Source organism: Hippopotamus amphibius, chromosome 5 (assembly GCF_030028045.1).
Source record: "Hippopotamus amphibius kiboko isolate mHipAmp2 chromosome 5, mHipAmp2.hap2, whole genome shotgun sequence".
NCBI lineage: Eukaryota > Metazoa > Chordata > Mammalia > Artiodactyla > Hippopotamidae > Hippopotamus > Hippopotamus amphibius.
In genome coordinates, this window is record NC_080190.1 from 123,870,575 (window position 1) to 123,897,106 (window position 26,532).

General features: G+C 38.0%; 1 protein-coding gene across 1 annotated transcript in view; it reads left to right on the forward strand.

Moving 5' to 3' along the window:
- The window catches only part of TOX (thymocyte selection associated high mobility group box), a 285,613-nt gene that overhangs the window by 124,444 nt on the left and 134,637 nt on the right, over positions 1-26,532 (forward strand). The window contains exon 2 of the mRNA XM_057736365.1: positions 16,950-17,015. Coding sequence (XP_057592348.1) covers positions 16,950-17,015 — 66 coding nt within the window. The remainder of the gene's footprint in view (positions 1-16,949; positions 17,016-26,532) is intronic.

Sequence of the window (26,532 nt, forward strand, 5' to 3'; positions counted from 1 at the left end):
TTCACACGATGGGAGAGAAGGGAGGGGGCAGGCTCTAGGTCCCTCAGATTTTTTTTTAATCTTCCTTCCCCCCCATGCTTATCAATTCTTCCTCCCAGGCATTAGGCTCTCAGGAGCTTAATGCTATCAAGTTAATAAGGCTGGATGATCTTTATTTTGTTTCCTTTTTTAACAGGTTTATTGAGGTGCCTTTTACTTACTATGAAATTTACCCATGCTAAATGGACAATTAAGTGATTTTTATTAAATTTACCAAGTTGTCTGATTTTAGGACATTTTCATCATCCCTCAGAGATCCTTCATGGGTTGACCAGTCTTAATGATGAGGTTAAGATAAGGATAATAGCTACATTTACTCAGTGCTTACCATGATCTGAGCTCCATTTTAAGTAGTTTATTTGAACTGACTCATATAATCCTCACAGTGACCCATGAGATAGGCACTATCATGTCCCCATGTTACAGACTGAAAAACTGAGGCACTGGTCACGTATATAGTAAGAGACAGAGCCAGCATTTGAACTCAAGCATGCTGGTTCTAAAGCTGTTGATCTTAGCCATAATGCCATATTGCTTTTTAATGTACTTTTTAATACTGGCTATTTGAGAAGTCAGATAAAAATAGCCATAACTGTCTATGTTCTTTCTGTGTTTCATGCTATATCATCAGTATGGAGTGAGAAATATAGCTTCAATGCAAAAATATTCATACATTTACATCCATACATTTATCCATATGTTTCCCTTAAGTAGCTGATACTGGAGATGCTGAGAGATTATAATTTTACACGGATCAGAAAGAAGTTGGAGTCTTGGCAGTTATCTGGTTAACAGAGTAGATTATTGAGACAAAAAAAAATTCTATTTGGTGGTCTGAGATATCTGATATGGGTGTCCACATTCATCAAATTAATAGGCTGATTGCCAGTTCTCTACTGTACTTTGTTCTGTAGCAACATAGCCTGAAACACAAATGGAAGGTTTTGCTCAAATGACATAAATCTAGTCACTTGCAAACATTCCTGGTCACTAACCTAGAAAGACTGTTGAGGATAGTTGGAAATGTTCCCAGAAATTCAGTTTGAGTATGGGACAGCAGAAGCCTAACTGTGCTATTGCCTCTTTGTGAAATCAACTGCTGACATTTTAATCCATGTAAAGTCCTGTATCTACTTACAGATATTTCTGGAAAGATATCATGTCAAATGAGCAGAGCATTAAATAGGCATATCATTTTCCATAACTCCTCCCTAATGTTAATTTAAGAAAAATCCAGTTCATTCTCAGTGTGGTAAGGACTACAAGTAGAAGCTTAAATTAGGGGGTTTATTTTTAGCAACAGTACTTTTTTGGAGGTGGATAGAGGCAGTACTGGCTAAAAAGAATTCCCTTAACTCTAATTGTATAGACAAAAAATACTAAACAAAAAAAAGGCACCAATATAGCTCTTTTTCTGTATAATACTATAGTATTATATGGATACATATCTTTGTACATTCGTCCAAAATCATAGAATGTACAACATCAAGCATGAAGCCTAATCTAAACTTAGACTTTGGGTGATAATGACATGTCAATATAGGTTCAATGATTGTAACAAACATACCGCTGTGGTGAGGGATGTCAAAAGTGGGGGAAGCTCTGTGCGTGTGAGGATGGGCTATGTGAGAACGCCATGGTTTTTACTCAATTTTGCTGTGAACCTAAAACTCCTCTAAAAAGTAATATTTATTCATTTTTAAAAAGCTAAATGGTATGCTATTTTAAAAAGCAAGTCTATTAATGTATACTTTTCTCTCTGGGAGGGAATAGTATTTAAATATTTATAAACATACAGGTTGTTTATTTCCCCTAAGATTATCAGAGTACTTTGCATACATATTCCTTTCCTTCTTCATTAAAATTACTGAACCAGTTTGAAAGGTGGGCCCCAGCAGCATAGAGTGTCTACCATTTTAAGATGTGAAGGACCCAGACCAGCTCCTCTCAGGGTTCTGCCTAATGTAGGTGTTTTTCCCTGAACACTTCTGACTTGCTCTGTCTTCTGATTCCACTCAAACTGAAGTGGCCCTGGGCTGCCCTTACTGACTTCCTGTTGTCCATCGGGCAGATCTTCTACTTTGTGAATTGCCTGGGGCCATCTAAAAAATCCCTCACTGACTTCCCTTAGCTGCTCTGAACATCCCTGAGACACTTCCCTCCATGCCTAACTACCACATTCTAAGTAAATGAAACTTGTAACTTTATTAACCAGTGAAATCATGATTAGGGAGATAAACATGCTGCCTAAAAAATATGGAATACTTACCAAATTAGGAGGATTTATTAATTAATTTTAGGTTATTTGCTTGTCCTTTTTTAGAAGATAATCTGATTGTAGACTCTCTTAGAAAAATTGAAGAGATGTCTTTATATTGTTCGAAAATATAACAGTATTTTGGGAAGATAGAGTTTGGTAAATAGCATCTACCAACAATATTATATACACATATTACATACGTACCTCTCGAAGAATAATATACATGCCTATTTGTGGTATCCAGGAAAACTGCTTGAAAAGTAATGTGTACTATGAGTTAGATTTAACTGCTTTGTGTTATTATAAAGAACTGCCCTTTTTAGACAGATAACATCATGTGGAAATATTCATTGTCCTAAGAACCGCATGAAACACAGTGGTGAAATTCCATTTTCATTAAAAAAATGAATACTGCCATCTACTCAGAATATTAATGGTTTAAATGAAGATGCAATATCTCACAAACAAATCATTAGTTTTGTGCATGAAAAGATAAATAGACTCCCAAGTAACAAATCACTAGTTTTTTCTTAGAGGTTTTAGTTTTTAATCATGACAAGTGGCAGTTTTTATGTGTAGCTTGAAGAATTTATTTTGTTATTCGGTAGTTACCTAGAGTAGTTACAGCTCCAGAGTTTAAGTAATATGACATGTTTATTTTGAAGTAATAGAATTGTAAGCATGGGATGATGAGGTCTCTTTAACTCTTGTTTTGAACACTATACCCAAAGCACCTGGAATATTGCTATCAGACCTGTAAGAGTTGGGTAATTACATTGCATTGTACAAACTATTTAGGCCATATCTAAGTGATTTTTTAAAGAGTCTTATGAATTGATTTAGGATTTGAGTTACCTTTATTACTTAAATGAATCATTTCATAGTGAATCTTACTTCTCATGTCACATTTTACCACGAAAACGTCCGAAACCTCAAACTAAACCCATTCCATAGACCAGTGTTTCTCAAGAGCAGCACTGTTGACATTAAGGCTGGATAGTTCTCTTCTATGGGGGCTGTCCTGTGCACTGCAGGATGTACAGAGGCATCCCTGGCCCCTACCCACCAGGTGCCAGTAGTACCCTCCATTTTAACAGTCAAAAGGGAGGACAGAATTGCCCCCAGTTGAGAACTACTCCCATAGAAGATATGGGTTGCATTCATTGTATGTCTATCATGATATTATTAAATAGAATGAACCAAGCAATTGAAAAAACAAAATCAAAACAAAATCTTAAATACAAAAAGATATAAAGAAATGCTAAAAAACCATCTAAATAATGCAATCGCCAAACTATATGGTTGATGTAGTTGGCATTACAGAAACCCTTCATTAAGTCGGCCTCTCACCTTAAAGAACGTTTGACTGAAAACAGTCTTCGGTGACTGCTAATGGATAAAAAATATGGTGCCTCATAGGCTCAAATGCACATCCATGAGCCTTTCCTTTTTCAAGAATTAGGGTGAAAACTGTTTTGAAAAAGTAAGGTTTTAAAATTTTACATAAAGATTCAAGTGTATACGTTTTGAGAAAGCCCGTTAGCTTTAGGAACCACTGATACAAATGGGTTATTACAAATGCAGTTTCACTGCCTGAAAATGGAATGCAGTGGAGATATTGAAAAATATGGATTTTAAATATTAGATGTGGGATATTTTCCTGTCATGTGTCCAAAGAGCTTTTTTGCCAAAATTATGTGAAATGGGGAGTAGGCACTATGATATAACTTTTTGAGGAAAGTAGGGTTAACTCTGAAGAAAAAGGAACATTCTGCTTTTAAAATTAAAATCCATCTAATATAATTTGATTTGCTCTAATGTTTAGTTTCCATCCTATTCTTATTTCAATACATTTAAATTATTTGTTTCAAGTTTAATGTCTCAAGTAACATTGAAGGATTTCTTGGAGACAAAACTCATTACATATATCTAAAATATATACATTCCACTCAACTATTCAGAAGGCATTTCAAACAAAAAATCCTGAAACTACTTAATCTAACATTAATATTAATTTACTTAATGGTTATAAAAATATATTATGCCAGAATTTTTCATAGCAAATATGAAATGTGCAGAAGATATTAATAATGTAATGTTTCTTACAGAAAGTGAAATTATAGGTTACAGAGTAGTAGAGATTACATAATTTCTTTGATGTGAGCATTATAAGGAACATTAACTGATTACTGAAACAGCTTAAGTATCTAGCTAGGTTATGCAATTGTTGGACTAGAACAAAAACTGTTATACATAGTTCCATAAAGTACAATGAGCAGTTGTTATCTTGTGGATAATTTAATGTATGAAGCTAATAAGCTATGGAAAATAAAATGCAACAGGAAACCTATATCATCCTATATCATACTACTATATATTTAATATTTAAGTATAATATTGCATTTTTTATGCCAAAAAATGCCTGAAATCTTCATTTTATGACCATAAATCTGCCTGAAGCAATTTTAGTGAATATGATATGATGTAGCTTTCCATGATGGGTAATATTTTCTCTGTGAATGAAGAGAAGAGTTCGGTAATCCTTTGCATTTTTAGACAATTTCTTCTGCAGTTTTGTGTAGCAGTTTTTAATGTGTTGTACCATAATAGCTTCTCCCTTATGGAGCCTAAAATAACTTAAATAAAAAGCAAGTAAATAACATTTCAGGAGAAAAATATTTTGTACACATATACAGTAAATAAATATGTACATGTGTAAAAAAGTGTGTACATATTTACATGCACATACATACACATGCTGCTCTACAAAGTTTTCATTTATTTGGTAATTACACTACTATTTTCTTTTTTCCACTCCATTGCTTTTCTTTTACCTAATATTTAAGGTAGGACTGTGCACTGCTGTATATAGTTATAAAAAATGTCTACATATCATTTTCCATATTGAAGATCTTTTCATAGGTTAATTTAGAGCACATTTAGCCTGATTCTGCACTCTTTCTGCCCATTGATCTTTCCAGTTAATAATGAAAACAATCAAATAAACTTGCCATCAGTGGGGAAGTACCATAGTTTCCAGAATATAGCACAGGGATTGTATGTTTAGTGCTTTACAATTTACAAATGCTTTCCTATATCTTATTTGAATCTGAAATAATTGCGCGAAGAAAGTATAATTCTTACTCTCATTCCCCAGATGAGTCTGATAGGAAGACTCCTATCTGGGTCTTCTTATTTCAAATCCAGTCTGTAATGGAACCTCTCCTAAATTCTGCCCCTATTCTACCATACCTGCAAGGGAACAAGAGGCCCTGAATTACTCAAAAACCACATGGGAAAAAGGGAGGAATGAATTGTGCTCTGTCTGCCAATCCAGTCGGCTTTTCATTAGCTTGCTGGTGTAGATTTGGAGACGATTCAGAGAGCAAAATGTTCACCAGCAGCTTGACGTCAGCATGAAAAAATAAACCAGCTTGATCTGGAGCAGCATGGGCACAATATGCTTACTGGAACTGGGCTTGCCTGTTTGGTACCATGAAGGTTTTCACTATTATCTAAGCGCTCATAAAATGAACTTCTTTTCACATTATCCAAACTAGAGTGACTGAAAAAAACTGGTCCCTATAGAACAGGAAGAAATGGAAAACTGGAGTGTGATCTGGTTTACAAAAGATTTTGTCCAGTGCCCCTGGAGGATCAGTTATTTTCATGGATGGAAATTGATTTGGAAATGAAAGCACATGGAATAAATACTACTGCAGAATAGCAGAGTGGTGAGATACCTGAAATGCTTTTAGTTCTCACAATATTGTACTGAATTTATTTAACCGTATATTTAATGTTATTTAGTAAATACTGTGTGCTTGGCATTTGCTAAGTACTGGGGATAGAAAAATAAATAGGAAGATTCCTGCCCTCTAATAGTTCATAGCCCAGTGTAGGAAAGAGGTAGCACAAAATAGTGACAGCACAATGAGATATAGGCTGCAATAAGCACCTGATGCCGTAGCGAACTTATGGAGACACAGAGAAGGCACCCCAAATCATCAGTGACATCAGGGAAGGCTTAGCTTCTGTTGGGAAGAGTCCGTGTTTATGCCTGTTCAATCATAATTAGTAGTAGTACCTCCCTTCACTTTCAGAAGTGTTCCCGGTTGGGTGATCAATTCTATGATCACCTTATTACTAGAAAATAGGGAGCGAACTAACAGGGAGTGGGAGGTGGAAAGATGTCCCAAGCAGAGGGAATGATGGGGCGGAACAGAGGCAGGGATTTCTTGGCTGTAGGTCAGTCAGTGACATGAGATGTAGGCGGGAGTGGTGGTAAAAATGCACGTATTTAACATTGGCCTGGCACTGGCTGTTTAAAGTGGGCACCATCCATAAACAAGGGGCACTGCTGTTCACATCATGAAGGACCTTGTGTTCTAAACTGAGGAAGTTGGAATTTGCCTTGAAAACCTTAGGGAGCATTGAAGGATTTGAAGCGGTGCAGGAGAAGGAAGACTAGTTTAATGTACTCATTCTGGCTTAGTCTAGGTCATCAGGCAGTAATCAGAAAGGTAAGAGACTTTCTTTGAGACTCAGCTAGTCATGTATGTTGTGCCAGGCGATTCCCCAAGCAGGTATGGTCTTCAGGACAATCCTGCGACAGGGCCAAGGAGGCTCACAGAGGCCATATCTTCCCAAGTTCACAGCTATTGAGGGGCAAGCATGGGTTTCAAACCCTACCCTGGATTATTCAGCTCTGTGGTCTTCCTAACACACTTGCTGCCTCTAGTGACTGCTCTGGTCCCATTAGAGTTGACTATGGAATAAAGTATGTACTTACAGGAAATACCCATTGTCATTAAGTGAATATTGTCACTAAAATAATATAATGAAGTCTGCTGTCCTGGTAGCCATTGAATTGGTTATGATATTCATTAATTTTATAGTCACTTTGGGATATCAGAAACTTTCATGTTGATTGATCCTCTTCTTTTGCAAGGGCCTTGTTTCCCTTTAGTGGATATTCTTCTAGTAAGTACTTTCTGTCCTCAAACAGACCTGGAATTGCAGCTCTGCTCTACCCCTTCCAAGGGACTTAATTCTTTAAGGCTCCGTTTCCTTACTGGTCAAAGGACACGAATACTGCCTGCATCACAGGGCTGTTGTAAGGAGTGTGTGCATGTGTGCATCTGGCGCCCAGTGAATGTAAAAAAGTGTTCGCTTAGCTGCTTCTACTGTGCACGGGCCTGGCACACAGTGGGTACAAAACAAGCATTTGCTAAGTGAACGATGACCACATTTTTGCCTGGAACTGTGTTGATCATCGTTGCATTTCACTGTACGGCAGCAAGACCGTGTTAAACGGCTCACGCCTGACAGCACCATGTGGGGATATTCCTCAAGTTTTCAGCACAAGAGCATCATATGGGGCCATTCCAGAAAGTGAAGGAAAGGAAACCAATCTCTTCTCGCCATGCAGTATAAATAAGGCTTTGCGTGGAAGCAGGCTTGCAGTTTCCACCACCAAGACTTCCTGTTTCAGATCTGACTTGTTTCTGGCACCATCTCATGATAGAAGAAAGATGTTGTCTGAAAGGAGGTTGGAGTATTTGGGAGAAGGCTACCAAAAAAAAAAAAATTCAAATGGGAGTGGGAGAGTGTCCTAGGGGAGTAGTTAGAACTATTGTAAACCTGAAGACAATAAAAAGAAACTTTGGAATTGAAACGCTCTAAATACATGTAATGAATATGCTTTGGGAAGCTCACGTCTCATGCATGAAGTCTTAAGCTAAAGCAAGGAAAATTATGCCATAATCTTCATAAAATGTGGATAAGCCAGCAGGGAAAGTTACATGGGATCATGGGTTAAATATCAAAGAAGGTGATGTAAAAATAAATATAACTATATAGTATTTGAAGATCTCAAAGGAAATTCAAAAATTATACTCCTTTCGTTATAACAAATGGATTGAGTGACTTCTCAAGTTCCTCAAAGTGAAAGATCCATGCCAACAGAGCTTTGCTTCCTTTCCTAATGGACAGATTTACACTCAGTGATTTGTAGGATTTAATCCAGTTCTTTAAAATGTCAGTATGTTTTCATTCAGAAAACAGCAACTCTCTGGAGCCTGAAAAAAGTATATGTTACATATGATCTCAAAAAGGAAATGGAGTAGATATAAACTAAACTTCTTATATTTCTAATTGGTTAGGTTTGCCCTGAATATACCAAAGTATATTTCAACACCTGTCCTACCATTAGGAGATTTTAATGACCAGAAATCTATTCCTGTAACATCACTGTTATATTTAGTCTTAATGTTATTTTCTGAGTAGTAATAATAGGGAAGTGAGAATCTCCATCTTAATAACTCTGAACCGTCCTATTTGTATTTTTATTTGGTACCACCACTTTTAATCTCAGAATTATTCGATAATTTTGTCCTCAACTCTTTTTAAAAAGTTTTCATCCGACTCAAGTGTCACCCAACCAATCTAAGAGTAACTTCTCTGTTAACGTTTTTCTACATCTGTCGTTCAAGTCTCAGAACCTTCTCAATGCTCTGAACTTCTAGTCTCACATTTTTCTTGTTTTGAGGTTCCCAGAATAGAGCATGCTCTTCCAGACCAGACATGTGAAAAATATTCTTACCTTTTTCTCTACATGTCAGATACTGTTCACTGTGCTTTAAAAGAAATACTAGAAATAAAAGAGCCAACACCCCCCCAAAATAATGACTTTCATACTTTTCATTCCATGTCTGTGCAGGATTTAGGTACTGTGGTAAATGAGGTGAGAGCTGATGTGATGTGGAAATAGTGAGCGTAAGGTAAGGATTGCCAGCAAGTTTGAGTGTACTTCTCAAATTGTTCTCTTGTAGAGGGATTCAGAAAAAGTTGTCTATAACACAAGTCAGAGGAATGTTCTGAACCAATCATTTGAAATTACACTGAGTTTCAACTACATAGTAAAGTTTTACAGCTTTTTGCTTTATAGAAATTCAGAAATTACTTGGAAATTCATTTCAAAAACAAGACTTCTACATGGAATCAGAAATCATTGCTGATTCTGATTTTCTGATATCAGACATCTTGTGGAGGCCTTTTAGTAAAAGCTAGTGTTATGTATCAGTGTGTTTTGATTTGGTTATAGTTATTTCCATTAAATGCACCAGAATGGATTTGGAGTGATAGTTAAGCTTTTATCCACACATTCTTTTTTCTTAAATAATGTATAATGAAAATGGATTTCTTTGTGTTTTGGGAGTTTGGGGTTAGTGAAGTTTTCTTAAAACTTGCATTTTTTTTTCTTTCAAACAGTGATATTTTCATGATATTAGAAAATCTTAATTATGTTTATTACTATTTCATGAATTTGTTTGTCTCTGCATAGGCGTTTAAAATAGAACTGACTCAATAATATAATAAAAGCAGAATAAAGACGGGATGAAATGTAGCATTGCAGTTAAGAGTTGTCATTTACTAACCTTGGGCCACTCACCAGGCATTGTCTTGGTCCAAGTGCCCCAGAAAGCAGAGCCTGTGGTGAAAGCTCGCATGTTAACGCGGGGAGTGCCAGCCCAGGGAATCCAGAGCGAGGAGGAAAGGACCGCGGCAGGGAGGCAGGAAGAACAAAACACAAGGCATGTATTTCCAAGCTGCCGTAGCTTTGCAACAAATCATCACTGGTTGTTGGGCACAAGGGTCTTCTCTAAAGACGCCACAGGGGCCGCTGTGGGCCAGTATCCTCCACTCGGCTGTACTTCCCCCAACTCTCAGGGTATGTTACCAGCCCTTCTGCACAGACTCAGGAAGGCAGAACCTCTTCGGCTCTCGCCCAGGGGCAGAGCCTCTTGATGTCAGTTGTTGCGGGCTTGGGGAACCTATAACTGTAGCTGTGGTGGCAGCCGGAATGGTGGGCCTGGTGGCTTTATCGCTGTGAGAACTGTGGAATTAAAGGCCAGTGGCCAAGGCCTGAGAGTCCGGCAGGCTGAACAGAACTGGGGAATATGTGACTGGATCTATCACAGACAGGTTACTTAACTCCTTTGTGCCTCAGTTTTGTTATCTGTAAGATGGGAGTAACAGTCGTCACCATATTAAAAGATTATTACAAAAATTAAATGGCTTAATATATTTAATGTGGTTAGAAAGTGCCTGCAAAGGTTGAAACTGGTTTGAACCATGATGGCATCATTATCTTAAGCATGGATCCATTAAGTGTGACTTTTAAGTGTGACTACTTAAAATAATAGAGAGCGCATTTGAGTTAATAAGTTTGGTGTGTTGTTTAAAAAAGCAAGCAAACATTGCACTGTAGCCATACCCTTAACAGCAGAGGGAGCCTGCTGCTACCATGTGAGTCATGCCGTTGGGCCTTGGCATAGGACAGCATTTAGGAGGGCAGGATCAAGATAAACGCATAGCACTATTACTGAAAATGTCAGTGATTAAAGTTAATAACAGAAACATGATATACAGTTCTTCCCCAAATAAATATATCACTAGGACAAAAATGAGACTATAAATTCAGTTTCCAAACAGAGCCCAGATTCTAAATGGTATGTATAGTGTTCTACTTGTGGGGACGATATTCTCTCTCTCTTCCTGTCCAGTGGCCAAGTCTTCAAGCAGCCACTCTGTGCCCAGATCATATTTCCTCTCCAAGCCTTTCAGATCTGCAGCAGTGTTTACCACTCAAGTTCAAGTGACAGGAGCCAACCGAGAGGGGTTTCTCTTTCCTGGTTCAGCTCTGTGTGCTCCAGGTTATAACGCACATCCATTCAAAGCACCAACAGTAGTTTCCTTTTCTCTGAGTGCTGCTGGGCTGTGCTCTGCTGGTCTACTTTTAGTGCGGATGAGCCACGTTCCCAGCCCGCACGCTCAGTACGAGTCATTCAGCCTGGCTTGGCCTGGAGGCCAACTGCCTTAGGCCATCTCACATTTCCATGGTCAGCCTTGAAGCTGGAAGATAAATAAACACATACTCCCTCTCCAGTGTATCCTGAACTTGTTCTTGGAGAATGGAGGATGCGTAGTAAGCTAGAAGTTCACCTTGCTCTATTTTTATTGGCTACACATTACTCTGCGCGTGAACAGTGGTGATAGCTGCGTTCAGCATGTGTTACAAGCCTTCACATTATGCTATAGCTTTCAAAATGCTTTGCTCTATGTGAAACAGCAAAAGTCTTTGATTTCATTGACCAAACTTAAGCTATTTCTTTTATTACCAAAAAAAAAAAAAAATGACTTTTAATCTTATATTGAGCCAAGCAATACAAAAATGGATATTTTATTTTGAGGATATTACCCAGTCTTATAATGATTTATAATCTTCTAAGAAAGGTCAAATTAACTCTGTTATAAACATTTCCATTTTTAGCTCCTTTAAAAAAAAAACAAAGTATCCAATATTCCTTCAGAAAACACCCAGAAATGTGAGGTTTTTGCTTTTACAGGAGATACAATGTGGTACTGTTTCATGAATCCCATGAGGTCCTCCCGTCCTCCCCCAGCAGCAGTTTTCTGGTTTTCTTCTAATGGTTTCCCTAAAAAGATCCTATTTCCTATACCAGTGCCAATGATTGATTTATACTGCACATTCTATCTTTGATTTTTCTTGTGTTAGTGGTTTTGGGAGCCTAATATTGCTCATTTCTGCTCATCGTTGACTATGTTCAGACGGTGTTGGATGTCTGCTTTCAGTTTTTAAATAGAAGAAATAATAACTACCTAGTTTGAAAAGCTTTTTGGGATTATGGGTTTGGTTAATATCCTCTGAAAACAATTTTAAAAAACTGTAGTAGAAGATTATAAATGACTTTTTATGTGATTGCATCCCCTGGTGCTTTGAAATAAAAACACGAGGAAGAGTATAAAGTACTTGGTCAGAAAGGCTAATCCTGAGTTGATGCCATTTACATTTAGATTTAAATAAGTCAGCCTGTTTATTCCTTCAAACTTCGCTTCAGGTTTTAAATTGAGAATACACGGAAATTAAAAGTCCTAGGATGCTTAGATATATTTTGAAAAGCTACAGTGCCTAAATTCAGCTGACTTCTAAGAATAATAACTGTGACTAACCTAAGGAGTAAGGAAATGCAGTTAGTTATTTTTAATGAAGTAATGTTATTGCAACAATTATGAATAAGGTTCATCTAATATGTGGTCCAGATGAAGTGAACTGGGGTCATGAGTGTAATAATGCAAATAATAGTGCCTTCCAGACTGCGGGGTATGCAAACAAGCCACACACAAACCATTGGAGATCTGATCCCCCTCTTACTATTTGTGATGGAGTATAAAACAGTAGCCGTAGAGTCTGATCCCTCACTTTTTATGGGTGATGGAATATAAAGCAGTATGTCATAGTGAAAAACTCTTCCACTAGGAATCCAGACCTTGATTCTATACCCAGATGGACTGCATGACCAATAAAAAGTCTGTTTCTTCAGTCATAACACGAGGGGTTCAAGTATGTTTTCAGGGACCTTCCCAAGACTGAAATTCTAGGACTCAATGCACTATAATTCTACTTCAGATGGCAGCTAGACATACACCCAAGACACGAGATGCATTCTAAGAATGTTGCATCAGCACAAGGCCTGTTGAGATCCCCGGGATCGGCTTCTGGTTAGGGTGTGGTTGGGTGGAGCTGTGAAAAGTACAGGATGTTAAAGGATGACACAACCTGATGGGGGTCTGGGGGGGAAAGAGGGTGGGTTGGGGCACTGGGATCATGGCTGATTTTTCTCCCTGGGCTCAAGAGTTAGTCCAAACACAAGGGGAATGACCAGGTTTGTTCTGACATACACATATCTTTGGCAACTCAAAATTCTTCGGAAAGAGGCCATAAATTATTTCATAGCCAGATCTCTTGATTCTTGGTTAATCTACATGTTTTTTATTGAATAAAAATCTTGAGGAAGAACAGGTTCCAACATTTAAGTATTGGCGTCCTGTCTATTTCTATACATTTTTTTTTCTTTGTAAGAGCTTCTGTTCCTATTTTAATTCTGCTCCAGTTTTAACCCACTGTAAGATTATGAATTGTCCCCATTCAAAAGCCTTCAAACCATTTTCTAAAAACTGAATATTCTTCCTCCTCTCAAGTCACTGCCTTCACTGGGAAAATGATCTATTTAATCAAGCAAATACAGTTTAATTTTCACTAATTGGACATTTCCTGAGGACTTCTTATATGCTAGCCCTAAACTATAAAGACACTAAAGATAACCAAGATGTGTACCGTCTTGTGATAGCTCACAGTCCCATGGAGTTAGTCTCCCAACAGCAAAACCTGCCTGGCTACCTCAGGGAGCCCAGGGCTACCTTGGGGAGCCCAGAGGCTAAAGACAGCGCAGCCCTCACTAAGGGGAAATGAGGGGTGTAAGAAATATTTCAACAAGTAAAAGAGAAGGAAGGCAAAGAGAAGTCTGGACAAAGAGGTGTGGATGTATGTGACATGCACCAGGGCACAGGGAGTGGGTGTGGTGAGGCAGACTCTCATGGCAAAATCACCGTGGCTTCTGCTCCTCTAGAAAGCAGGCAGTAGTGTGAGATACAGGTCATCTCTTATGTATCTCTATGTTACAGGTCCTCCAGAGATAAGCTTTCAGAGGAGTTGTGAATATCTTGATAGTAATAGAAGCCACCTGTATAGAGTTCACCAGAGAAAGAGAACGAACAGAATATATGTATTCACATAGATGTGCATATATATGGACAGAGGTGTGGGGAGAAAGAGGAAGGGGAGGGAGGGAAAGATTTATTATAAGGAACTGGCTCATGTGATAATGGAGGCTGAGAAGTCCCAAGATCTGCAGCTGGGAAACTGGAGACCCAGGAGTTTTTTGTTTTTTCTTCATAAAAAAAAAAAAAATACTCAAACAATAACAAATGGTATAACTTCTGTCCAAAAGCTGGCAGACTTGAGACCAAAGAAGAGCTTCTGTTTCCATTTGCGTCTGAAGGCAGAAAGACTAGTGTCCCAGGTCAAGCAGTCAGGCAGGAGGAGTTCCCCTTTACTCTCAAGAGGGTCAGCCTTTTTGTTCTGTTCAGACCTTCAACTGATTGGATGAGGCCCACCCACAGTAGGGTAGGCAATCTGTTTTATTCATTTTGCCAATTCAAATGACACACCCAGAATATTTCTCCCAATATCTGGACACCTGTGGCTGAGCTAAATTGGCACATAAAATTAACCATCAAACAACCTCCCTGTCTTTTAAGGCTTAATTATAAAGCATCCAGGAATATTCTGCCAGCCTAATTACTAAATTGCCAGCTCACTGGGACTCATTTTTTTGAAAGCCTCACAGTATCATAGAAATTAGTGTAAATCTCAACATCATTGAGATACTGTCATCACTCTGCTTTGATAATATATTGACATTTTCTGAATTGATAGCTAACTGAGGATTATGATTCAGAATATATTTATGTTTGTTATGGGGGTTACATGCATGTGCTAGAAAGTCAGGCTTCCTAGCTTTGAATCCCAGCCCTGCCTCTTAGTAGCTGTGTAACTGAGCATCTATCTTTAATTCTCTGTGCCTTTGTAGGTAATAATAATATCTAACTCTTTATTGTTGTGAAGATTAAATCAGTTAATACATATCAGTTAATACATGTAAAGATACAGGTAGGTTACAGGCACGTAGAATGTACTCGGAAAAAAATAGTTTTTCCTATAGCCACATATCTTTTGTTTAAAATGCTGTTTCAGACTTGGCTCAATATTACTTAAGCATTGACACTTTTTGAGGAAAGAGTCCTTTGGAGCAGTAACATTGCATATATTCAATTAGCATACACTTTGGATAGACTAAAACCAAAACTTCAAGGCTTTAGCTAGCTTGAGAATGACACCAGATTTAGGAAATGAGTAAGAGAAGATGAAATAGAAAGTAACACATTTATAGAATATGCATAGGCAGTGGAGTATTTGATTCACTTCACCACTTCTGTTCAGTTTAGTTTGCTACAGTCAGAGAAACTGTCCATATTTTAAATGGTTCTTTGGCATCTTAACATTAGAAACATTTATAAACAAACCAACAGTGGGTGGGGGTGGAGAAATGCTAAATGATGCTCTTTGTTAGGGTTTGAGCTGGTAGGAGTAACAGGCGGACCGACTGGGGCTAGGCTATCTTTGGGTTGAAGGCATTCACCTGACTGATGGAAAACCAACCTTGGGTAAGTCACTGGGACTCAGGGCTCTTAAGCAAGATGACAGAGCAACCAAAATGTCCAGCTATTCTTTTCTGGGTATGCTATTTTTGATTTGTCCTAACCACCATATCTTTCCGTAAGTGATTTCAGATCTGTTTAGAGAAGTCTGTTCACATAACATGAAATATATTTGTAGGATAATGTGTGAGGAAACCCTTTGGTTCTTTGAACTTATTAAGTGCTTCAGTGTTCTTAGGGAGGTCTTTACTTGCATAGCGCATGTTTATGTGAATCTTCAGGGCACCCACCCACTACTGCTGACTACAGCTCAGAGCCGATACTGACACTGTGGTGTGCCCCTAGTGTCTGTACAGCCCTCTTATGCTAGCAGCTTAAGGGGGTGGAATGCCATGTCTGTAATACAGTTTTTCTGACAGTGTAAAAGTATGTCCACGGTACTGTGTACTTCTACCTCCATCAATAACACTATTCTGTCTTGAAAAAGAACTTTTCAGATTTTCAAATTCCCATATCTGAAATTAGTCTGGCAAGGAAAGTATATTCAGACCCAGCTCTTTGAAGCCTGGTGTATTAGTCCATTTGATTATTTCCTTGGGGAAATTCTTCCTTTAACTAAAAGGGAAATACTTTGCCCATTTATCAAGTGACTAAAGATAGCTGAGGATTATGTCTGAATGGAGTGATTACTGCTTTCAAAACCCAAATAATGAAAAGTATGTTGTTGTTGCTGCTTGAACTCTGCCACAGTTCTGTATTTGAACTGCCCCCAGGAATCTTCTTCTCCTGTCTTGTTCCTAACTTGTAAATTTGTATGTGGATTTTGATGCACTTGTAATACTTATATTAATTCTATGTCTTTGAAAAGCTTGAGAGGGAAATGTAATAGTAGAGCCTGTATATTTTTATTGTTTTCCATTGTTATTATCATTCTTAGCCGTGCTTGTAGTGGCACGTGCTTTTTTCAAATATTATTATAAAGTTAAAAATTTTTAATCATAAGGCTATTGTGATGAAGCCAATTTCAGTCCATTATGAAAACTCTGCAGATTTTCATTTTTGAGAGCCAAACTCAGAATGCGTTGAGCTGTGCCTTAGTATATCTTCCATCGTCCTTTTCTTTCAGAAATCATGCCATCCATTTAATACTTCATTACAGCCAAACTGCAATACGTATATACGTGGTACGCAAAATGAGCCATTTTGTTTTAAAACAGATTGCAGATGAAAGGAAACCATTCATTACTTGCTTGCTTGCTGTAATTACTAGAGCACTAATTACTCCAAATCACTGACATCCAGGGTCAGGAAAGATGACAACAGAAACATCAAAGAATAGATGTGGCTCTCTTGCTGTGACAGATTTTCCGTATTTCCAACCACAGTTTTTTTGTTTTTTATGGCTACTGTTTTCCAGTTTGATGGTGAAAAAAAACAACAAAAAAAACCAACAACAAACATGAACACAGTCAAGATTGCTGAATGTTTACTATTATTTCATTCGCAGTTTGACGGTGAGAACATGTATATGAGCATGACAGAGCCGAGCCAGGACTATGTGCCAGCCAGCCAGGTGGGTTAATTAATCTTCTCTGCCTTGTTTCAAATTGTAATTAAACAAATTCAGAGAGTTGCATTGCAAATGAGTAGCACTATCAGTAACTGCCGCAATCAGGAATAATCATAATTTATAAACAAAGCATTTAAGCCTTGTTTCCAGTTAATGAGATCGAGCTGATAAAACACCAGAGTTGGCATTTGTTGAAAGATAATACCTTGTTTCCTCTCCAGAACGGCAAGCAGCTGTTTTGCCAGCATGATCTTTCCTAAACAGTTGTTTTACCTTTAGGAAATAAAGTCTTTACAGGTGCAGGTTATTTGAGCTTCTGACTATAGATGAGTTAATCATTATAAGCTACACAAGCTACAAATAGCTTTAATTATCAACTATTGGGGCAGTTTTCAATAAAATGTTACATTGATCACCAGAATCGCATGGCCAGAGAGCGCTCTATGGCTGCTTTCAAGCCACCATGCGTGGTATGATGGAAACCTTTGAAGGGCACGTTTGTATCCATTTCACTGGGAATGGTTGACAAGGTATTTAATCATGAGAAGTGACAACAAAAGTCCAATGAAAATGTAAATGGTTACATTTATAAAAGTGAATACTTGGCTATTTATTTTTAGATACTTAAGACCAGGCCCTTTGATTCAGAGAGGGCGTTTGAAGCAAAACGGTCACTGCCCTAGAGGGCCATTATAACGTGATATGTAAGAACATTGTAAGCAAAAATAAATAAAGTGAGCGAGAGTTCTCAGGAGCATTTTGTGGACTTGCACATATTTTTTTTCTGGAAGAGTAAAACCGTGGTAGCTTGGAGTTTCATGTGTCAGTAACTATAGTGTAAACCCGAACACGGAAAACAGTTGTTTTCATTGCCTACATACCAACCAAATAGATTTGGTAACTGGAAGGGATGAGGGAATAGGGGACAAAACTACAACTATTTTTCTTCATGGTGGTTGTCAGTGAATTAAATCTAATGTATATGTCAGGGGTGCACTTTATGGGGCTTTGAAATTTCTCTAAGAACAAAATATCTCAGGCTTAACTCACAACAGAGGCAGGCCTGCCTCTCCATGAACTCTGCATTTAGTCCTTATGTTCACTGCCTGCTCTGGCAGACGTTTTGGAAACCATACTATACTGTTCAGACGAGAAGGTCATCATTAAGTTCAAAGATCCGGACTACGTTTCCTTCCATTCAACTGAGTCAGTCACTCTTTGAATACCTTTGGAAGGCTGGGCTTTACATTTAGAATTCTTACTTAACTGAATTCATTCAACTAAGTAGCCGCCAAGATCCATAGGTAGTTCTGAGAAGGACTGTTTGATTAAAAAATGAAAAATGTTACTATTAATTTTCTTCTAACCATCAATCCCAAAACTGTACTGACAAGTTTAGTATTACTATTAGATTAAAGCAACCTGGTATCATCTCTTTGGTGCCTTTAGGGTTTTGAAGTGTAAGGGCTAATTGAATTTGTTTGAAACAGTAGAAACACAAACTCAATAAATGATTGCTGTTATAAAGCAGCTGCTCCCTTTCAGAGAATCATTATGTCCGTCTTAAAGACTTTTGGATAAAGGATTGGAAATTCAAAGCAAATACATCATAACAACTTGGCTCCTTAGATTTTCAAATTCAAGTACAATGAATAATATTAAACCCTGACTAAAATCGAACAGCTAACATTATTTTTCTTAATATTTCAATCAAGAGTTATCAAGAATGTTTTAAATACTAGTGATAATTTATGAAGGAGTAAAGAGCTCCGAATACTTTATGTGCTTTGTAAAGATATGGCAAGTTTGTGTGCCAAAAGCAAACTATTTTTTAATAATGCAGTACATATGAAAATGTTTTTAGAATGTGCTATTTAAAAATTTTGACTCATGTAAAATAATACATACCCTGGCGGGGGAATAAGCTTCACGAAGTACGAAGTCAAATGGCCTTAGCTAAATTTTACTCTTAACATTCCTTTTGTTTACTGTAATACAGTGTGTTCAAGAATTCATTACCTGGTTTTCTTTTAGAGAATTTTAATCAATGTACCCCTCATGACAACTATAAATAGGATTTTAGTCATCCTGCAGGAAAAAAAATAGTTTTGTTCTTTTTCCTACATAGCATCAAACATCTGCATAGTTTAGTAATCCAAGACAACTTGCCTCTTCGTATCTCTCAACAATTATAATTCGTGTTCAATTTTCAAATCAGTACATGCTTTGGGACTTACAGACGAAGTTGCTAAGTAGCACCATATGGTGCACTCACTACTGCTCCTGTGATGTTTCTGCAGGCAGATACCATGATTCTAAAGTTGAAATGATTTCCGTGGAAAGCCAGTGCTGGAATGGCTCCAGAAATAGAAGTACACTGTAAAAATTAATGCTGTTCATTCAGACAGTCCCAAGGGCTCTCTGGCACTATCTACTGCATGAATTCTGTACCTCTTAAGCTAGTGTATACAAATCCTTAACATTTTTTGCTTATAGTTTTGTAATTGATAGGCAGTTTTTACATCGAATATACCACCCCATAATAAGCCTGACAAGTATGCAATAAAAACCCATGACATTTCCACTTTTTCTGGCTTCATTCTTACAGTATTGACTGTTTTCTCCTATAATTGCCCTAAGTGTGCTGGCCACTCAGTACTGTAAACACCGTTTACCTTTTTCTTACTCTGGATAGAATTTGAACCACGCAATGCAAGATTTCTTTGTGGGTTTCTAGACCCTGCCTAAGGGGGCCCATGTTGTTTGATACCTCATGAACTTTCAGGTTCCCTTCTGTATAGTTTGGGGAAAATGTGAGTGGCTAATGGAAGGGAAGCCAGATATGAGGAGAGGCCATTGGCCATTAAAAACGCCTTTCTCATTCTTAACCTGTTAATGTTTGATTGACCAACGTGCCAAGGACACAGCAAGGAGGTGGAAGGGGACGGGGCTACCCACCTGTGCTCTGCCCCTTCTCCAGAATCACCCAGGCCCACTCAGACACTCATGCTGGGACATCGGTCCTTCTCTTTCCCTGAAAAACTCAAGCTCCTTTCTCCAGCCCTTACAATTCTAGTACCTTCTGTAATTCCTTATATGTGATCGATTATGCTCAAGTATAAATGTTCATTTGAATTAAGTACATCAAAGGAAACAGAAGAGGAGTCTGCTTCTCTTGATAGGAACGTTCTATGGCACCAAAGTCATTTATCTATTTTTAAATTTTTTTTAGTTTCCTTTTCCTCATTCTTTTTCTTCTATGGAAGTTACAAGAATAAAATCTTCCATGACTACCTATTCATTCTATGCTTTCCACCCACACTGGCAACATTCTTTACCAGTTCCCTGGACGGAGGAACCCTTCACTTCTCATGCGTGTCTCAGTTCGGGCACTGTGTGGAAAAGGTTGGGAAGGACTGTTTTGTTTCTTGGTTTTTTTCATATGCAAGAAATAATCACCTGACAGGGAAAAATCAGAAGATTTTTCTGGTGTCAGGTCGTGGAGAAGATTTGGTTACTTGACTAAACCATGTTTTCAATAAATCACTTCCTCCTTGACCTTGGCCTTGACTCATAAACAATTTCTTTCTGCTTGTTTTCCCTCCCTATTTCTTTGCTTCCTTCATTCCTTCCCTCCTTCTCTTCCTCCCTTCTTCCTATTTGCTTCCTCCTTCCTTCCATGAACAGTTATCCTTTAAAGTTGGACTAATTTTTGTTGTTAATTCTGAGCATCTGTAACTATTAAATGTCCTGACCTAAGATCCTGTTTTAGATTATTTTCAGGTTGTGATCAGCTTTCTCTCTGCTTCTTTTCTCTTCCCCACTGGAATTCTCTCTCTTACCTGGTTCCTCAAATCTCAAGATTAAAAATAACTATGATAAAATAAAGCAATATTATTTTTTCCTAGAGTCTTACTACTAAGCATTTAATGTATATTTTATACCATCCATCTTGAATGGAAAAGTTGAAGAGCGTCTGTGTATCTAGGGCAGTTCTCACGTGAGTTTCAGGTTTGATTTCTAACCCACTGGGCACCTGTCCCTAACAGCAGCTCAGACTCAACGTATCCATTTGTCAAATCGAAATTCATCACCTCCAGCCCACTCCCTCACCCCCAAACTTCTTTTTTTTCCTATATTGTCTATAGTAATGAAAGTTAACACCACCCCTCCCCAGTCACCAAGACAGAAACTTGAAGAGTCTCCCTTATACATTCAGGCCCGAGCTGATCCCAGACAGGGCTGATGCTGCTTCTCCGCATCACTGCTGACTCTGTCTCCACTGTTCCGTCTACGTAGTTACTGCCTGAGTTCTGGACCTCACAGGTTCTCAGTAACTCAGCTCATCTTACCTCACTTCCATCTCTCTGTCTCTCCTCTCGCTGTTGCTGAAAAGCCCATGTTTCTTCCTTACTTACATACCTCGGTGCCTCTCCAGGGTCTGGTTAGAGTCAGCAAGGCACGCGTCTGCCCCGCTGTGGCATGTAGCAAGCGCGCCTGACCGTGGTAGGACTCACCCTTCTTTCTCTCTGGATCTCCTGTGCTTAGATGATGCCCGACACATTGGAAGTGTGCAGCATTATTTTGTGTACATGTTTTAATCACATTCTGTGGGTCTTCTACTTGCGGTTGTTTTCAGTCTTGCTGTGCAGACATTTAGTAAATCTGGCGCTGCCCATTCCATTCCAGGAGCACCCCTCCACTTGGGTGTCAGTGCCTCGCACATTAACAAAAGGCAGCAGCTCTCCTGTCTCCTCAGAGAATTATTTCAAGTCCAAGACTCAAAGAATTAGTGTGATCATAAACTAGATAATAGCAGGCAGCTATTCTTACAATAATGTTGTAGTGCCATTTGTCATAGGTAATACAGTGGCAGCAGAACCAATAGGACTGTCCAAAGTTCTTTTTTGTGCAATGTTTTCTTAACTCTACTGTTAGAATTGTTATATTTTGAGGTTTCAAACATATTAATAACTATATTTGTATTTTTAGTTACATATTTTCCTAATGAGAAAATTCTCCAAGTTACACTATAAATAAGGTATGACAACAGGGCCTGGAAAGGATAATAGTTTTTAAGAGTACTGCTGAAAAAAAGATCTCTTGACTTAGGCCATAAAATTTCCATGATCGTGACATAAATTTGAACTATAAATTAGACCAATTACTTTTAGATTGGTTCCTTTTGGCAGAAATTTCGGAGTAAGGTCAGCTTGACTTTTTGACCATTCACCCAATAAAATAGCAAAGCTGCCAGGCTTTGAGTAATCTAGTTAGTCCAACAAAGTCTGGCCTCTTAACAAGCCCAAACTAGTTACTCAAACCAGTCTTCAGTGTAACGTTCAAATGATTACTCTGCGCAGTCCCGGAGGTATTCATTACAGACAAAATTGCTCTTGTTGCCTTGCATACAAGCTGAGTTTTCAATGGGAAATGAAAGGATGCCTGGAAAAATAGGCCACCTAATTAAGTTAAACTACTCTAGCATTTGGCTTGACATCTTCATTACTCAAAATTAAAAAGATGCTTCACTTGAGCACACAAGTTACTATTGTTTATGTTGTTTTCTTCCTAAATTGGCTTCTTACATGGGAGTCTGTTTTTCAGAATTATATCTTGAAATAGCTCACATATTTCTTACAGTTTATGAAAATGTCTTAATAGCCGTATGGGTATTGAATACCGGCGCCATGCGAATATGTATCTTAGAGCTCTTGATGGGCAAGTACACATTAGTCTTTCTGCATGTTTCCTTGATCATTTACGTTTTGGTATGGTTGAAATTTAGATGATTTTTTACCCACCCAATATTTCTTCTTCTTTTTCTTCTTCTTCTCCTTTTCCTCCCCCTCCCCCTCCTCCCCCTCCTCCTCCTCCTTTTTATTATTATTGTTGTTATTATTAGTTGGGTATCGACTCTGTAACCTATAAATGATCAGTTACAGGAGAAATAGAATTCCTCAGAAAACTATTAAGTAGACCATAAAATTTAAACTGAAATTCATTTGTCCAGTAGAAGTGTTTTATATCAACTTCTTTAGCAGAGCTATTTTGGGAACATTTTAAAACACAAACACATGTAGAGCACACCATCTACTGATTGCCAGTTCCTACTCATTGACACTAATGAGGCTGCTGACAGGTTAAATGTTGTGTATCATATACATTTACAAGCTGTGGGATTTGCGAATATAAGACTCATTTTTTATTTCAGAAAATGAATGTTGCTGAGTATGCTTGAGAATTTTATTGTAATTGTCTAATAGTATGTTTTTTCAAGCAGTAGGCAAATGCATTTCAGTGATAAAAATTATGAAACTATCTGAATGGAATAGCATGTGTGGCAAAAACAGATTTTCAAAGAGCATTGAGCTCCATGTAGAGGATGGTTTGCTCAGCAGACAGCCGTCAAGTGACACCAAGGCATTTAGGCGCCAGCAGGAGGCCTAGCACACAGCCTGACCAGTGATACAGTTGGTTTTGATACATTTTGAAAACAGACCTTTGGCTGTTCAGAATCATATTTTTTGCAGATCTTTTTCTTTAGCATGTGAGAAGTAATGCAAAACTAAATGAGCCTTCCTGTTAAATTCTGCAATACCTATACGTGTTAAATTTTTTCTATCACTTATAATAAACTTGTCACTAAAGAATGTCTAAAAAATAGGTATGTTATTCAAGTTAAGAATAACAATATGTTGAATGATGTCATTTGTCTATGCCAACTCCACTTCTAAGACACTTAAAGATTATTCCAAACAAACACTAAAATTTCGTTATGCCAATATGTCAAGTAGAAGTGATTTTGCCCATTTTTAGTATAAGAACACTGAGGCTTAGAAAAGCTGTTTTTCCACTCACCCCTGTCTCTCCTGAGACCACCCTCTTCATATCTTCAACTGCCACCCAAACACCTTTTAAAAAGTGTCAATTTCCCTTTGCAGTTTCAGTTCCTTGGTTTTGGAGCAGACTTAGCTGGACTTCCCAGAAACACAAAGAGAGTTTCAGTTTAATCTTTATATCCATATTATCTTTCTTTCTCCATTGTTTTTTTCTGATCTATGTTACTTCGCAGTTTAAACATAAACATTTCTAACTATAATCCTAATGGTTTGAGATTAATTGGTGGCTATCTTGGAAAATGCTCTCCATACATTCCTTCCTTTTTGTGAGTTATGATCATTGGTCCTGTTGCAAGCAAAGTCAAACAAGTGACTTCTTAGTTTTGGCATCAGATTTTTCAAGTAGAACAGCCCAATCTAAAACTCACAAGGGCTCTGAGGGTCATGATTTGAGACCAATAATAAAACCTTCCCTGGAAGTGACTGGGCTTCCTAGCATTTCAGGAGAAGGCCCGCCTTCAAGAATAGCTAAGCCCATTAGGAGTAGTTTTTTCTGAACTCACAAACCAGAGTGGCCTTGGCAGTGTGGGAGTTGGGGGCAGGTAACAGGATTGCAGGGATGGAGCAGGGCCAGCAGCCCTGTATGGAAGTTCCTTCAGGGAAGCCTGAACACATCTGCACTGTGAGCACTGAGCTGTTTATTTCTGATCCTCTGACTTCAGTTAAATGTCTTGCTTATCACGACGATGGTAAATTTTAGTAGGAAGCATCTGCTTGGCTGGAAGTTTAGGTTAGCACTCCCCTACCCCCAAGATAACAAAGGAAGTTGATCCATAATAACAATAACTGTCAGTTGGCAGCTACCTGTGTCTGTAAGGAACTAACTGAAGACCTTGCATGCATTATCTCATTTAATCCTTACCACAGTTCCTGGAGGATGAAAGTGGTAGAGGGACTGGCCAAGCATCCAAAAGATAGTACGTATCCCAGCTAAGATTCTGGCCTGGGAAGGCCTAATGCTCAAGTCAGACTCCATCCTTGGTCAGCAAGGCCTCACTGTATTTAAGAACTTTAGGGTCAAAATGTTGACATGCTAACCTCAGTCCTTGTTAGTATTCACATCACTGTGTGTGTTACTGTGTGTGGGAATACTCTGAAAAATAGCAGGTTGAACCAAATGAAATTGCAGATTTTTGACCATCTTTCCCTACCAAAGCGGCAATTTCATATTTGTTCAAACACACATAAAAGCTGTGCAGAGGTGAGGGGTTTATTTGCAGTCCCTGGCTTCTTTTATCCAAAGTGGCGATTCCTTCTTTCCCCTCTTTTCCAGGCTTTTCCATACCTTTGCCACCAGAGCTGTCCCTGCTTCCTGTGTATTTTCATTGCTTTTCTGGTTTAGGTCCAGGACTTTTCCCATTCTTAGCGCTTTTCCTCTTCTCTACCAAAAGGTAAACAAAGTATAGGAGGTCTTTCCATCCAAGACATCGCACCACTTCTGCTGCTTTCCCAGGGATCCCATTCTGGGTAACTGAAGGAGGAGGAACTCTATCTTCTTTAAACTCAGAAAATTATCTCCAGTTGTTCATTTTTTTTTTTCCTCGCCCCTACCTTCAGCTCCCCTTCAGCGTAAGCCTTCTTGGTAGTGAAGACTGTAGGAAGTGAGATGATCTTCAGATACCTGTGACCCACTTGCTATTGCTTCCTGGTAAAAGAATCAAAGAGTAGGAACTGCATATCAGAGTATGATGATCTTTCTTTTCTCTGGCCCCCTTGATTAAGAGAGGAGCCAAGCCAAGAGCAGAGGCCATCTGTTTCACTCTTCTGATAATCTGGCTTTTTCATGAAGAATGTGGGTTTACATACCCAACATTTACTGATTTCTGTACAACAGGAAAAAATGAAAAGAATGGCCATAAACACAGAGTGTTTATTTTAAAGTTTACATAAAAAAATATGTACATAAAAAAATAGTCCAACACTGAATGCTCAGTTCTGTGCTGGCTGCCTGCATGTGATTTAGCAAAAAGAATCTGACCATAAACAAAAATCAATTTTGCACAGGTTTCTTAAAAAAGAAAATTTTATTAAAGCTCAAAGGCTGTACATGCTTTAAAATAGTATATTAAAACCCAATGCATTTTATTCAATTATTAACTGTAAAAAAATTCTATGTAACGATGCTGTGGGTTTCCCCTCTGCTCAACTAGTTCTCTAAATACAAGCAAATCATTTAAACTCTTTACTCCTCATCTTTCTCATCTACAGAGTGGGGGCATAGTCTCTGAGGTCTTCTCTCAAGCAAGCATTCTGTAATTTCATTTAAGCATAAATATAGAACTCTAGAACATCACCCTAAGGAAAAAAAAAATGCATAAGTTTTATTCACCGCAGTATGGTTCATAACAGAGGAAAATTAGAAATACCCTAAATGTTTGGTAATAAGAAACTGGAGTAAATTAAAGAACATGCACACAGTGATATAATATGCAGTCATTTATACAACAATGTAGATGTTATTTACTGACATGAAAAATATTCACAATCCATTTTAAGTGATCAGATTAAATTATATGATGGTATAATAATGTAGCTGACATTTATTGATAACTCATAAACTAGTATATTACTCAAATTATTTACATTATCTCATTTATCTCAGTTAATCCTGATATACC